Raw genomic sequence first — 15,702 nt, forward strand, 5'->3', positions numbered from 1 at the left:
CTCTAGGAGTGGATACTTTTCGTCGTTGGAATTTCTCTAATTCACAGCGCTTATATTTTAGTTTTAATAATTAATGAAAACAGCTAAAATGATAAATAAACATAGAGGTTGGACTAATTGATATGTTGATTCATATGATGGGTCTGAGGAAAGAAATATTAATATCTAATTCGAACTATTTATTTCTAATACGCAGATCTCTCAAAGTAGTTAATAGCTCTGAGTTCGAGTAATGGATTGTGTGAATATTTTGACTGTCTGTGAGGGTTCGAACCTTGGTTCTTTTTTCGTACTCTATAATTTCGAACTCTGATTCTTTTATTTAGTGCACGTGGCACACTTCCTAAATTCACATATAATATTTTAAAAACACTCGGTCTCCGATTTTTTTGAAATTAAAAAAAAATATATGGAATATTCTTAAGGATTCAATCCAAATATTACATTACCATTTATATTTTGCCATTGATAATTCTATTGGAATTGCATTTATCTGGATTTTTTTACTAAACAATTCCTGTATTTAATCGTTTTGTCTTTCTAAATTATTCTGTAGTGCTTTTATTTTGGATCTTTATAGTCACCCTCATTGAGGGCAAATATTATTTTTGTTAAAAATATAATATATAGAACCTCTAGTTAAAACAACTTTAAAACGGAACGTACCTATAAAAGCTCGAATCCTGCCTTCGATTATCATTCACGTTTCGAATCTCTGAAACGAGGGCTATATATAGCCTCTTGCTCTGAAACTCGTGATAGCAAAAGTGAAAGATGGCGAGAGAAGAATTGAATATAATATTTTCCAGCAAGCATAAAAAGTCAATATGGCCCAACTCCATGCGGGTTGTCGTCGATCTGGTATGTCGTAGACCATATGACCTGTCATAATCTGAATCCGGTTTTTCTTGGTCTATCCGGGTTGTGACGTTCTCATGGTAGTGTCGCTAGGAGTGACATACTCAAAATATCTTTAAATGAATGATTAAATTGTATTGAAACTCTACGCTGTCTATTCTCTAAAAGTACTTTTTTTTATTATGCCTGTTAGTTATTCCGAAAGAAACAAAACAAATTAATCTGAGGAATTAGAGCTAACTTAGGTCTACGTATTAAGAAACAACATCGGAACTATAAGAAGAGCAAATGACTCAATAAAGCACTATCCAACGATAAGCGCGACTATAAGAAACGTTGAAAAGCCGTAAGAAAATAAACAACTAACAGACTGACTCCACATATTTAACATAACATTATCATCCGAAAACATTCACATGGTTCTAATACACACCCCTGATTCCGCCTCCGAAACTATTAAATACCACCCACATATCTGGACTGATATTTGGGCTGCCTAAACAAAAATGAACGGCTTAAATCAGACACCTTTTACATTATACAGTCTGATCCGTTTGGGTATGGATAATATTAATTTATTATAAAGCTATTATAATAGTAGGAAAAATTTATTGCTGGTTACAATATTATGATTAAAATACGGGTGTTTCCATATATATGACAATCAACAATGAATAATCTGGAAGGACAAATGAAAATCGTAGATGATTAAAATGACTACTACATCAACAGCGGGCACAATGTGTTCTTTGGTATGCTAAATTTAAGAGTGTTAAAAGAGTTCAAAGGGAATTTCGACGTGAGTATGGTGTGTGTAATGTAGGCCTACCTAAATATGATTCCATAATGTTGTGGTACCGAACATTTGTGGAAACAAGTACTGTGTAATTAAAAAAAAAAAAAAAGCATGCAGGAGGTCGCAGGCGAAACCCAGTACGAGAAGCCAAACTCCCCAGATCTAATCCCTCCTTACTTCTTCGTGTAGGGTTTTGTTAAAGACATTTTCTACTCACAGAAACCCAGGAACATTGATGATCTGAGAGTAAAAATTACTCAAGCTTTTCAACAAATCATCCCTCTTATGTTACAACGAGCATGGGTTGAATTGCATCACCGTTATGAGTTGTGCAGGGTGCGCAATGGGGGTCATGTTGAGCTCTGAGGAATCTCCCATCTTTCAGTGTTATATGCACAAAGTTTCAACAAATAAAGTTCAGTAGTAAATGTTTTACGGTGTTATTTTATCCATACCCAAACGGATCACCCTGTGTTACATACGTATTTACGTTATTGAAAATTATTAATTAAAATGAATATAATAAAACTAACATAGAGTTTCCATTCTATCCAATGAAATTATGCAGCAATACAGTAACGCGAAACTTAAGGTTGATACACTCATCCATATCTATAAGGAAGTGCATTTTCAAATTCAACACGTACTTGGAAACGATTTTGATAAACAACTTCCTTCCGGCGCGAAAGTGCAATAAATAATCTTTGCCACTTCCTGACCAAACAATACGCGGTTTAGGACGGCAAAGCAGGTGATAACGGTAATAATTTATATTAAGGTGGACAATTTGAAACACACGACTACAAAATCACACTATAGCAAACAAAATTCCGTAGGAGAATATTAAATTCACAAAAGTTAAATTGAAAAAATTGTAGGCCTATTGTTTTATGAATCGTTTAAATTATTTCGTAATTCATGATACGTAATCGAGTCGAGCGCTAAACTGGAGAATTTGCTATGGTAGCTTCGAACCGTGCCGTTACGGTTATGACCAAATTGAACTAAATGCACAATGTCGGCAACATAAGGACATGACGTTGATCTGTGGCATCGTTAGAAGAAGTGTTTTTTTTTTCCTCCCTACCTCCTTCGTTCTGAACATTGATGAGAGATAGCACCACTGTTAGCGACAAGATTATTTATGTAAATATTGCTAGTAGATTATGTGGCTTAGCTGAGGGTATGATTTTTACATCTCCGAGAAATGCGTTAAAAACAGTCACTGCATTAAGAATTAAACTGAAAGACGCAATTGGCTTTATTAGGGACAATACTAGTGTTAGAACAACTGGGAATTTCTCGAAAGAAAAGAAAACAAGTAGGATGTTATCAGGGTAGATCAGAAAGTAACACACAACAATTATTTTAAGGAATACTATTTTGGTTAGGGCATTCAAAATTGGCAAATAGTTTAAATCTTGCGCTACAGACAGAGCAATGGTTCGATCGGATGTCACCCTGGCGGAACGAGCTGTCACTACGAGTAAAAATGGCGCGTTTTCTACCATCGTTCACTTGTGAAGGGCAGAGAGGTGTAGGTTTTTTTTTTTTTTTTTGCAAAAAAACGGAAAAATCGAGTAAAATAATCCACAGGGAAATATTGGAGGTGTATGCTGCTTGATTGTCTGGACCGTAGCAACATCTCCTGGTGGTGCAGGTTCTTCAAAGAAGTCCGTCGACGAAGCACGTTCCGGCCGACCAGTGACAGCGGCAACACCACCCAATGTCAGAGAAATCATTAAGACGACAATCATCCACTCTACAGTCCAGACCTCACACCGTCTGACTTTCACCTCTTCGGACCAATGAAGAAATTCATAGGACAATTCTTCGGTTTGGATGAAGAAGTGAAATCAGTCTTGCGCAGGTGGCTATACACCAGTGGCGGCTGATTGACTGAGGCAAGTGAGGCCGGGCCTCAGTCACTTGGCTTAACTGAAATCAAATTTTTTTTTTATGTAATGTATTAGTTATTTGAATGAAGCATATATCGCTGTAGAAGCATTTGAAAACTTTGTGATGTAGATAGACCTGTTTTGCAGTAAAATTTGTTCCTGAGGCCAGGATCGCTCGTGCCGGGTCTGGCTTGTGATGTATATAGACCTGTTTTGCAGTAAAATGTTCATGAGGCCAGGATCGCTCGTGCCGGGTCTGCTTCTGATTTTCGTTTGTCTTCGCGGGCTTTTGAGGTTGCGCTTTAAACGTTGTAACTGAGGAACAATTCGTCTGGCCTGGTCAGGTTTCACTCCTCTCAACCATGGGCCAGCCTCAAGGGTAGAGTGGGGTGGGAATAGCAGTGGTGACCATGGTATTAAGAAGAGAGGGTGGTGACTTGTCTTCCTAAATAGGCCATAAATAACAAACATTCCAGCTCTTTGGCAGGCAGATACCCACACTATTCTCTCCTCTTATGTCTTAGTTTATGACTTAAGCGAGGGTGTTGTACTATTGTACTTCGTATAGTGAATCTGGGCCAATGTTGTTATGTATTTCGGGAAAATATAAACAGAAACAAATGCCAGAAATAATGCTGGTGTAGTTAATTCATTGTTAGAGTGTCCCGAGAAGAAATAATATTGAAAGAAAGGAAGTTTTAAATAAAGAGAGAGCCGACGGAGATAACTACAACATCGCTGACAATTTTTCTGATAGATAATCTTAAAACGCGAGTTTCTATTGCATCCTGGTATGGGCAACATAAATGGTTAATTTGCAATGTGGTGCAAAATAAACTTCTCTGTTGGCCTTGTTTGTTGCTGTCAAAGGAAAAAAAAAAAATAAAAGAAAGAAAGGGAAATTTCAACACATAATATGGGTTGCTTCATCACACTGAAACTCGCAGCATAACAGCTTATTTGGTGAGTGAAATTATTTTTCATTACTAGTAATAATAATAGACTAATAATAATAATAATAATAATAATACAATAATAATGATATTAATAATATAACAATAATAATTAATATCATAAATAAACATTTTCTATTGGAGGCACTAGTTGCATCTGGCCTCACCGAGGATTTGGATCACCGGCCGCTACTGCTATACACCCAAAAAACAGAATTTTATGAACGAGGTATACTGAATATGGTGTCACGATGGGAGAAATATATCGAGAGACTTGGTTCTGATGTCGAAGAAGTGGTAAAACCTATAGCTTTCTTGCACATTATTTCGTTTTGCTTATCTATTAAATAAGTTGCCACAAAAATTGTTGTGCGTTATTTTCGATCCACCTTTTTATTAGTTAAAAAATACGATATTAGGCAAAAGAGGATGCATTATCAGAGACGAATTTCTAATTATCGAGTTTTGAGAAAAAATATTATGTATCTTGGTGTATACATTGTGTCATACCACCTGCACATCAGGTTACCAGACATAATGTCTAGTCCAGGGCTGGGCATCGGGAGCGGAACCAGCCTCTAAACGGGGACGCTTAATATTCATTCGTCACTAAATCAACGCTGTGCGGTGTTCGGAAGGGAAGAAAGGGGACGAAGAGAAATCATATGACTCCCCGTGAGAGAGCAGAATCCGCTCTTGCTGCCCAGCCCTGGTCTAGTCATTCTGTTGGTTGGCAGAAAAAGCCAGCAAGAAGTGGCTGACGAGTTCAGTTACATCCTGACAGGCATCCAATCACGCAAGGCTATGTCAGTAAATTTGTGAAAAAGTTTCAAGATACAGAAAGAGTGCATGACAAACCTTGAAATAGTTAGTCAAGGAGTGCCAGTGATGAAGTGACCACTACTGCAGTTGGAGCATCGTACGTTAAGAGCCCTAAGACGTTGACTTGCCACATGTCCATGCAAACAGGTGTCTCCGAAAGTAAAGTTCACTGCATCCTGAATTGGTATAAGCGACATCCCTTCAAACTGCAGCTATGGCAGAAATGTCCCCTACTTGGTATCCCTGCTCTAGAAGAAATGAAAAATAGCATCGGGGAAAGCATTGTCCCCATTTCCCAAGGGGAACTGCAGCAAGCGGTGCACCACTTCTCAAACAGGTGCAAAAAATGTTTGAAACAAGAAGATAAACAGCTTCATCATCTCCTTTTTTAATTTGAGTAAATGATGTTTTAATTACATATATTCAGTTGTATTTTACATTAGCATTTTGTGATGCATCAAATTACCAACACTGCACGTGTCACTGAAAACATGCTCTCTGCATAACCAGAGCTACAAGAGAGTCAGCCAAGAGACAGGTTGCCTCTTTGCAGTTTCTCTAGTGTGTTATAACCCAGTATTTTACACCATATGTGCTTTGAAGGAAAACAAGCTTAATTATTAATGGAGATTTGAGGTGGATACGTGGAAAGTTTTTCTTAGGAGCATCTGTATATTTAATTACTATTCTAATTTAACCACTGTTATAAGATTGTCTTATCAATTTACCAATTGTAAGTAGTTTTTATAGCGTGTATGGCATGAATTGCAGATTGAGGGTATAACAAATTGATGCACACTTATGCCACTCATATTATAAAAAAATCCGTGGTGCTACACCCTTTGAGGGTCCAGACCGACAAGCTGACTGTTGGCCTCACGCCCATATGCTGAAGAAGAGGTAGACGATCATCTAATCAGAATGGAGTCATCATGTGGTTAGCACGATAATCCCCCCTGTTGTTATAGCTGGCTTTCATAACCAGATTTCGCTACATATTGTAGCTCCCTAAGTACATCACGATGCTGGGTGCATACCGATCCATACACTGACCAAAATTTCAAGAGAAAATTTCTTCCCCATGAGGATTCGAACCAGTGCACCTTCCTAACGCGAGTCCCACCATGGCGTGGGACTCACATTATTCTATCTCAAAATTCTGATGGGAGAAAAATGGCAGGTAAATTTTGATCGCAGTCATTTCATTCTAAGACAGGTTCCTTTAATGTATCGTAAACCTACGACATCAACTTTATTTCCCTTCTGAAGGAAGTGATACAAGGAATATTTATTTCACTTAAACATTCAGGTTGGCCAGGTTTTAACCATTCCATTTCCAATCTATTGACAAGCATGATAGCCACTAGACCACCGAGAATGACTAGTCTCTGCAATTTAAAAAGATCATTAAATAAATAATTATTTTACTTCATTCTGCAAGCAGTTTCTGAGGCAGTACTTTTACAATTTCACGATTATTTTTATTCAGTGGCATCTGAAAATAAAAGTGCATTGAAAAAAAGCATGTAATAAATATAATCTGATTGTCTTGTTTCATAAACAGGTTCTTGATATAATTTCTCTCTTAAGAGTGCATATACATTAAATAAATTAATTTCCAATGTTCTCATTGCCAACTCTGTTGTTTTGTAGCTGCATACTAAGTTGCTTGCATGTTGATAATATTGAGCTCTTCTTGTTCACTGCGATCTCTCAGACCTCCAAGCACAGATGCTAGGAAGTTGTTAAAGTCTGCTCGTAGGCGATTTCCACTCTCCTCCACACTGACTGATATCTGCGGTACACGTGAAAATGTGGATGCTAGAAAGACAAGAATACCAGAAATTTAAAAAAAGAATTGCACAGTAAATTAATTTCTTGTAACTGAGAGTAAAATTTATGACAAATATTTTCGACTGGAGTGACACATAAAATGTGATGCAGAAGTTTGGAGTAAGGTCAAGAGAAGTTAGGAAAACATTCAGGAACAAAGAAGTCTTGAAGTCATTGCATACAAAATGGCTTAAACTGTGGCAAAGAATAAAAATTAGTCAAGGTAAATATGAAGTGATGTATATTTTTCATAAAAGGCTTTTAAGTGCAGCAAAAGTATGATAAAAACTAGTGACACATAATGGTCACATGCCTTTTGAAATATTTTGAATTTTAATATAATGCTGCTATGATTTAAATTTTATGATCACTGAACTTTTCCAGAATATTGCATTTGAATTTTAATAATTATATTTTTAAAAAGTTCTGAATTAAAATGAAGTGGGATTTCTATTTCTGAAAACAGTTTTTAATGAAAATGAAGTGGGGTATATGGCAAGCTATTCTTACTATGGAGCATGAGCACCTATCAATGCATGCCAGGGTTAATATTATGTTGACAGGGAACAACGTTTCACAGTCTTACAGATGACATTCACATTTGAATTATTTTTATTGTCAGAAATCATTCGTGTTACAAAATCAAAACTGGATTTGGTCATCTTTACTATTAAATGAATCCAAATTGTATCTTACTACACCAACAATAAATAATTTTGATTGTTTGCTTTTAAGTAACTTTTTAAGTTTCATCATATTTTTAAGAATACTTTTTTTTTTTTGGTCCAATGCCTAGACATATGACAATGAAGTCATTTGCTGTCTTGCACGCCAGTATTTTTGTACGATGTCATCTTCTTGTAGGAAGACAATCTGCAGGGACATTGGACTGGACGAAGAGGGTCCATTGAGTTCCCCCCACGGTCGCCAGATCGAACCCCTATGAATTTTTACTTGTGGGAAACTGTAAAAAATCAAGTCTATCGACATAAGCCGTGCACACTGGAGGACTTTGCTAGGAGATTACCCACAGTAGTATGTGCAGCGATCTCCATTGAAACATTGACCGATGTAGCTGCGGCGACCGCTCATCATTACAGTATGTGTCTGGCCACCAATGGCGAACATTTTGAACATCTAAAGTAACCATGTGCTTAACTGAAGACAGTACTGCATGTGTGATCAGTATTTAAATGTAAAACAAACACATAATAAATAGTTTTCGTTCCTTAAAGAGTGTATACATTTTTTTTGGCGAACTCTTTATTTTAAGTATTAAATATCACAGGATGCTAGGAAATTATTTAATGTGCCAACAAAATGAAACATACACAGTTTAGAAGAATACTTAAGATCCTTATCAGCTGCTTGTTTCTGATTAGCAAACACTACACAGTTCTTGTGACTGAAACTTGTTTGTGTAACATAATAGTTGTATAACAGTTCCAATTCTCTCCCATGTTCAGGTGAAGAGGGATTATACACAAATACAATTCCCTGGGTATCTCGCTGGAGAGCTGGCCAGCAAGCTTCAAATCTGTGAAAGTGGAAACAAATTATTGGAAAAAAGCAAAATGTTCTACATGCAAATGATTATTTATGAACTATAATTTAACATCCATTAGTATAATGAATTATCTAAAATTTTAGATATGTTTATTTCTGGTAATTCTCCCGAACAAGTAAACCAAAGAAAGTACAACTTTTTATATCTTTAATGCCTTCTGTGAGGTCTATAAATATACTGGTAAACACTTGGTTTTACTTTCTGTTTGTAAATAGTTTCAACATAGCAATGGAAAAATATTTACTTGTACAGAGAGTTCCTATGCAGATTGGATTAGTAGGTCTAACACTGTATAAAAGGCAGATGAAGCATGGCTTAATTTTATATTATTGCAATATATTACAGATATCAAATTATCAGTGAACATGCAGGTACCCGTGATTAAATTGGGGGATTCTGCATGAAACAGGCTCCTAATGTTTTTGGATGAAGAAATTACCTAAAAGCATGATTTTTAGTAGCATTATGTACGAATTATGAAGACTTATAAAGATATTTTTGTTTTACTAACTAAAATAGCACGAAAATTAGGAAAAGTAACGATGGATTATAACCTGTAGGTCTATGTCAATTGGCTATTCCCGCATCTAACCCACTCTAACTTTGTCACAATCTTCGGCCTCCTCTCACTTAGCTATCCCCTCATCTAACCTACTCGAACATTGTCGCAGTTCTTGCCTCCTGTCACTTTCCTAAATATTTAGACAGCATACTTAAAAAACTGTTTACTATGGATTTGCAATTAATTACTTCGACCACATAACAGGAACACAAAGACATATTTCCAATCAAACTGAATATCCGGATTTCTGTTGGCTTAAAAATTAATACCATCATATAGTTTTAAATATTGTGTTTAAAACGTTTGAAACAACGGATATTGTTTTAAACAATTTTGAACACTTTGTATAAAACGTTTTGTTTTAAACATGCCAACCCTGACCTAACCTAACCAAACCTACCACAGATTCAGGAAAGGTAAAAGTTAGTGTTTTAGTACACACTAAGTTTAGGTTTAGTGTGAGACTGCCAGACTGGTGTATGCTCAGAGACACATTCTGAGAAATTATCCATATTTTATAGGCCTACACCATGCATATATTTCGAAGCTAAACAGTATTGTTCATTTAAAAACAGTAACGATATGTAACGTTAGTTACTTTGAAATGGACCTCTTGTGCTCTTTAAGAATATATATATATATATATATATATATATATATATATATATATACATATATATATATATATACATACACACACACACACACACACACACACATGCTTGATAAATAACTGCATAAAAACAGTAACCTACTTATGATCACCACTGCAATCCCAAAGTTCAACTTCAGCTTTCAAATATCTATTATTGACATTTAAGTTCTGTGTTTCAAACTCCAATATTCTAACTCCTTGAGTTGGTCGGTATTCACCACTAGAGTTTTCGGTCGCATCTGATAGAAAATTCGCAATAGTTGTCTTCCCACTCTGGAACAATCACAATTACTGTTATAAATGCCAACAACTCTGTCCATCTAAACGTTCATAAGGATATAAACCATGAGCAATTATTGAAATATAAGAGCCAAAAAATTCCCAATAATTGAGTAATTAATCCTCAAATTCCTAATGAGCCACAGAACAATATGCAATTACAGACTTTAAATCAGTCTGAAGTATTAAACTCACAATAACACCACCAACTAATCTAACAGAAATTCAAATATAAATAAGTAATTATATACAGAAAAAGTTAATAAAAATGTAAATACACGTAGTCACAACGCATAACAACCAAGCCAAAATTATTGAACCCAAAAGTGGAGCATCAACATGAACTTTAAGTAACCATAAATTAACCAAGACATTGGCATCTTAACTAAAAATGATAAATGGAGACTTTAAGGTTGGAACATGTTGTCAGTCAGGAACCTAAAGAAGAAATACGAATTTATTTTATAGTATTCAGTATTATGATGTTAATAACAGAATATAAAATCAAATCTTTTACTTACAGCACAAGGTCCAATGATCAGTATTTTTAGTTTATACATTACTTCCCAGTTAAAGAACACATACAAACTTCCATTCGATAACAAAAATCTGTAAACAATTCTCTTGTCGGAATTCAATCTATTGCGGCTATCGTAAATCGTATTGAACTACAAAAATCGATTCAATTTCGTTCCATTCGATTCACTGCACGACTGCAGTCGATCAACGAGTCTCGTTGCAGTCGATTTCTTGCAACCACTGCCTGCTGGATCGCATCCTATAGCTGCCATAAAACGTCTTTGGCTGCCATAGAATATGATCTAGCAGGCAGTACTTGCAACATTTACATTTATGTAGTTTTTACAAGGTTGCCGTCACTGTGTTCCTGTCAGCCAGGGAAATTGGCACTTTTGTTATGACGTCATAGAGGGCGGGAGTTTAATTTCTACGTACAAGATTTTGCCCCTGATCACATTACTGTAAATACTCTGATCAGGGATTTTACAAAGAATATAAAAAAAAAAAAAAACTCAAGCACCAAAATTCACATTTTGTTGTAGTTGTTTACATAATAAGTTGGCTCAACTGCAGAATATCTATAGTAAGCCTATAGTAACTACAGTATATAAAACAATAGTTCTTAAAGAGTGTTCTGTAGATCCATAGTGTTCTGTTTATTATGATGATGATGATTATTATTATTATTATTATTAACAATATTATTACACAAGAACATTATAGTATTAATTACAGCTAAATCAAAAGTAAAGTACACAAACTCTGTAATATAATAATAATAATAATAATAATAATAATAATAATAATACTAATAATAATAATAATAGTAATAATAATACATCGTATCGTCCTATAATATGGATCATATGAAGAGACAAAGAGGAAGGCAGAAAATAGAAAAAATTGGAGGAAGCTGGGTTTGCAGTGAAAGAATTGCCCTTGGGTAGAATACTGAATGAAAAGAAAAAGAAATCGTTCTATACGGAAGAGAGCTGTTGGACGTCCAGTTAAGAGATGGCATGAGACCGTAACGGATCACTTCGTGTTTGTTACTCGCCACTCAAATCAGTATTGTTGGCCCCTGTATGCCAATTTATTTGCAGAAGAGCGATGATCATAAACATGTGTCGACTCTTGATGGGGAAACATTCGCGATCACCAATCCGAACACAAAAATAATCACACTATGAATTATTTATAACAGCGATTTTTCCGAAGCTGTGACGGCGAAACGCTGTCACACCTCACCTCTAATAATAATTATTATATTCTCATATCTCTGGTGTGTTGTGTTAGCGTTACTTCCTTATTAAATATACAGATTCAAGATCGTGGGTTAACCTCTCCATTACAAATTTGCAACACATACAAATACAATACGCAAAAAAATGTAATGCAGTAATATATGTACTAATAATTGTTTACTTATTAGACTAGTGCCCACGTGCATCAACGTCTGTTAGTGTAACCACTGGTTAAAATTGTCACCTAACCCGTGTTTAAGCATTTTTACAGTGGATCGACCTCGGTTATGACTTAAATTGGAGGTTAACCACAGTAATCTCTAACCGGCCATATTCGAGCGGTTAAAGGAGATAACCAGTGATTAGTAGATCAAGTAAAGCAAAATGGCGGCCAGAGCCACAGATGTTTATTTCGAAGACGATTATTATTACACAGTACTTGAATTACTTGGATAGAGCGTGAGCGTGAAGTTTCTTTAGTGGAAAGAGAGAATTCTTACGAGAAATTAGGTGACAAAAAATTTCAGGAGGGATATCGTTTATCAAAATCTACAAATGGATCACTTGATATAACACAAGAACAGTCATATTTCTCCTATGGATCGGCTGCTTATGTTACGATTCTATGTAACTATTATTTTCTGTATTTTAAGAGGGAATACTCGAATATCTCTTTCTCTATGTCACTGGCTGAAGAAAGAGAGATTATGGATGGATCTTAGGATAATGAACAATTCCCTCGTGTAAATGGGGTCCTGGATCGTACACACATTCCTACTCATCTTCTGCATCCTTTTCCTTTATGGATATTACTCATTTTTTTATATAATATATTTACATCTAGTAAGTAAGTCTACCAATACTTCAACCTCACATTGGGATATAATCATTTTTGCATCCAATTTTCCATTTTGTACGATTTTAACCTAACAACACTGAAAAACAAAGAAATGCAACTCGTAAATATAACAGTGCCGAAAGGCAAACAAATGCAACGCGAAAATGTAGGACACGTTCATTTTGATGTATAACAGAGTGAGCACAGTCGTTTTTAGACGTTGACTGTTATCTTTGCAGTGGTATGGATGCTTTCCTTTAGCCATTTTGTAGAAACAGTGTACCATCATAGACTTTACTCTGGTTAAATGAGGTGTCAGCTATATAGCCATGTTTAAGTAATCGGTGATTGTGAATGGTGCACAGAAATTACATTTTAACCACAGTTACTGTTTAACCGTCGTTTCGTAATCTATGATTACTGCGTTTTAACCGATGTTGATGCACTTTGCCATAGACGGCATTTCGGAAGGCGGTTAGCTTCTATATGCGGCGTAGCATTTCTGGTATGTGACGTCACAAGCTTGTACAGTAGAACCAATCAGAATAACAAGCACTTCACGTGTTCGTTTGTTCACGTGCGAGTGTTTCAATACATTGAATAAGTAAAACTAACATTTACTCTGTGCATCTAAGGTAAATAAATGGAAGAAGAGACTGTGAAAGGACAAGTATTGCACAGGCAGGCGCGGAAAATAGTGTTTAAGGTGTATAATTATTTTAAAAACGCTAACGAGCAGTACGCTGCCGGCCATCTTGATGCTGGCAGCAACGTTGCCAACATGCAAGAAACGACTACAGAAGCATGTGGTGTGGAATTGAGAACCGTGCAAAGAATATTGTTAGTGAAGGAAAGAGGGTTTGTTTGGTGTCATGCTTACAGTAGTGAACGGCTAGGGTCATTATTGTCTTTTGATAATTTAAATTCTCTCCTGCGCTATTTGTATTGCACGTGCTCGTGAAGTACGATGTGGCAATGTTGTATGCTGCCTTGCCCTATCTATCTGTCTCTCTCGACGCAAACGCTAGCAGACAACCGCCTTCCGAATTGCCGTCGACTCTAGTAATGACGTAATATATTAACTAGAAAATAAAACTGAAAAACACCACCCTCATTTTCAAGTGCTGTCTGCAGGATATGCACAGATCTTTCGAATATTTGAATTCTAGAAAAAAAAAATGATAGAATTCCTACAGATCCAGAAAGCAAAAGCAAGTGAATGTTGTAAGGCAGTTATTGGTTTGATTAAAAATAAGAGCCATATGTAGTGCGTAATTATTTTTCTAGTCTCGCTCCCCCCTTCGCTACCATACATTTTACGATGCTAAGCGCAGTATACATACTCGTGACCTTCCCGACAAATTCTTAGCGTAGAATCGATGGTAGGTCATGTATGTGCGCATGCGTAGAAAGATCGCCAGCGCGAGAAAGAAGACTTGGGCGGACGCCGCGCTTTGTTGGCTGCATTTGCCAGACAGCACTGCGGTAAAGTGTCTCGCAGCCTTTCGAGCAAATTAGCTGCAAGTTTTAGTGGAATTTAATTCCGTCTAAAGACAAAACAAAATGTTCGGAGGTTTCGGTGGAGGTATGTACCTAGATTTAAATTTATATTTCTGAATTATAATATTGACTTGTATTAATATGTTGTTGTAATTTATTGTTGGAGATGACAGTTGAAAGATATAGGCATAGCTTTAGAAAAAAAAGTATTCTTATAGACTTTCAGTCTTATTATATTTGTAATATCTGAATGGTTAAATTACCGGATCAACAAAGAGGCTCTTTGGCACCCAGTGTCGCGCCAAGTGTTGACCCAATTACGTGCGTGGCGTACTGCAATATTCAACTGTTCTGCTTCTGCATATAGCGTCATGTCTCGTAATGACTATTCTGCAGTGAATTTTTTTCTGTTGAATCTTAATGCATAATATATTCATTTTACTCCAGCATCATGAACAGTCTTATCGTTAGTGAAAATTGTGCACAATAAGCCACGTTATTTTACCAGAGTCGCAAAATATTACCATGATAACTAAAACATCATGGCTTGTATTAAGACGGCATAATTTGTGCCATAAAGTTAATATTATGAAACGATTTCTCCATGCTATAATATTTAATACACCATTGTTGTCATAGCAACCTCTTTCTTCATAGACCATGGCGTCAAATTACCCATCATTACAAATTTGATGTTATTTCTTTATTAATTATTGTTTTACATTGCTGCCGTATAAAAATAAGTGGAAAACTCGTTTATAAGTTATGCAGTTTTGCATTCGTCAAAATAAGGAAATTTGATCCGCTCGTTCCCTAAGCATTGACTCGTGCCATAAAGTATAACATTATAAGCTTGTTTAATAATATAGTAATTCATCGTGATAATGTATTCATTAAATTGCATTGATATAAAATATATTAAATCAAAGCCTTCTAACAAAGATCCGCGATTTGAGAGGTATGATAATAAGTAATACCTAAAAAGGCGAATCGATTTATAAAGTACAAAGTGACAGAAATGTTTTTTTTTTTTTCCATACTAAGCTTATATACCTGTATTCGACATTTTAAAAACAAACTACATGCTTTCCGAATTATTTCATAACGAAGAGAAGTTGCTGGGCAGTTGCTGAATAATAATAATAATAATAATAATAATAATAATAATAATAATAATAATAATAATAATAATAATAATAATGAAGGAATGGTGGAATGAGACTGGCAGGAGAAAGTGATACTTAGAAAAGAATTAACTTTTATCCATAACTCTCGTGGAATATGTCCGTAATCGAACTCCAGTGCCTAATACAAATCTTATAGGTTATAACGTAATACACAACGTAATTAATGACCAATAACGATATCTATGGTTTAA

At 35.6% G+C, this 15,702-nt stretch overlaps 2 protein-coding genes across 4 annotated transcripts in view; one reads left to right on the forward strand and one right to left on the reverse strand.

Moving 5' to 3' along the window:
* Positions 1-6,544: 6,544 nt before the first annotated feature.
* Positions 6,545-10,964, reverse strand: LOC138714774 (intraflagellar transport protein 22 homolog). The gene is made up of 4 exons (XM_069846888.1): positions 10,745-10,964; positions 10,045-10,217; positions 8,492-8,697; positions 6,545-7,148 (listed from the first exon to the last, which is right to left on the reverse strand). The coding sequence occupies exons 1-4, from the start codon at positions 10,781-10,783 to the stop codon at positions 6,988-6,990; spliced, it is 579 nt and encodes a 192-aa protein (XP_069702989.1). The 5' UTR covers positions 10,784-10,964; the 3' UTR covers positions 6,545-6,987.
* Positions 10,965-14,250: 3,286 nt separating this feature from the next.
* LOC138714775 (uncharacterized) overlaps positions 14,251-15,702 on the forward strand; it is a 44,111-nt gene continuing 42,659 nt past the window's right edge. For all 3 annotated transcript variants that reach the window (XR_011336082.1, XR_011336083.1, XM_069846889.1), the window contains exon 1: positions 14,251-14,409. Coding sequence is in view for 1 of the 3 variants with exons in the window: in XM_069846889.1 (XP_069702990.1) it covers positions 14,388-14,409 (22 nt within the window). In the remaining 2 variants the exon portion in view is untranslated. The remainder of the gene's footprint in view (positions 14,410-15,702) is intronic.

Source organism: Periplaneta americana, chromosome 15 (genome assembly GCF_040183065.1).
Source record: "Periplaneta americana isolate PAMFEO1 chromosome 15, P.americana_PAMFEO1_priV1, whole genome shotgun sequence".
In the NCBI taxonomy this organism is placed as follows: Eukaryota; Metazoa; Arthropoda; class Insecta; order Blattodea; family Blattidae; genus Periplaneta; species Periplaneta americana.

Excerpts from the sequence above, each read along its gene's own strand:
- LOC138714774 (XM_069846888.1), bottom strand. The coding sequence starts at position 10,783 with ATGTATAAACTAAAAATACTGATCATTGGACCTTGTGCT. Across the intron at positions 8,698-10,044 it reads GATTGCAGTGGTGATCATAA|ATTTGAAGCTTGCTGGCCAG; the intron begins GTAGGTTACTGT and ends CCACTTTCACAG. Across the intron at positions 7,149-8,491 it reads TAAGTATTCTTCTAAACTGT|CATCCACATTTTCACGTGTA; the intron begins GTATGTTTCATT and ends TTGTCTTTCTAG.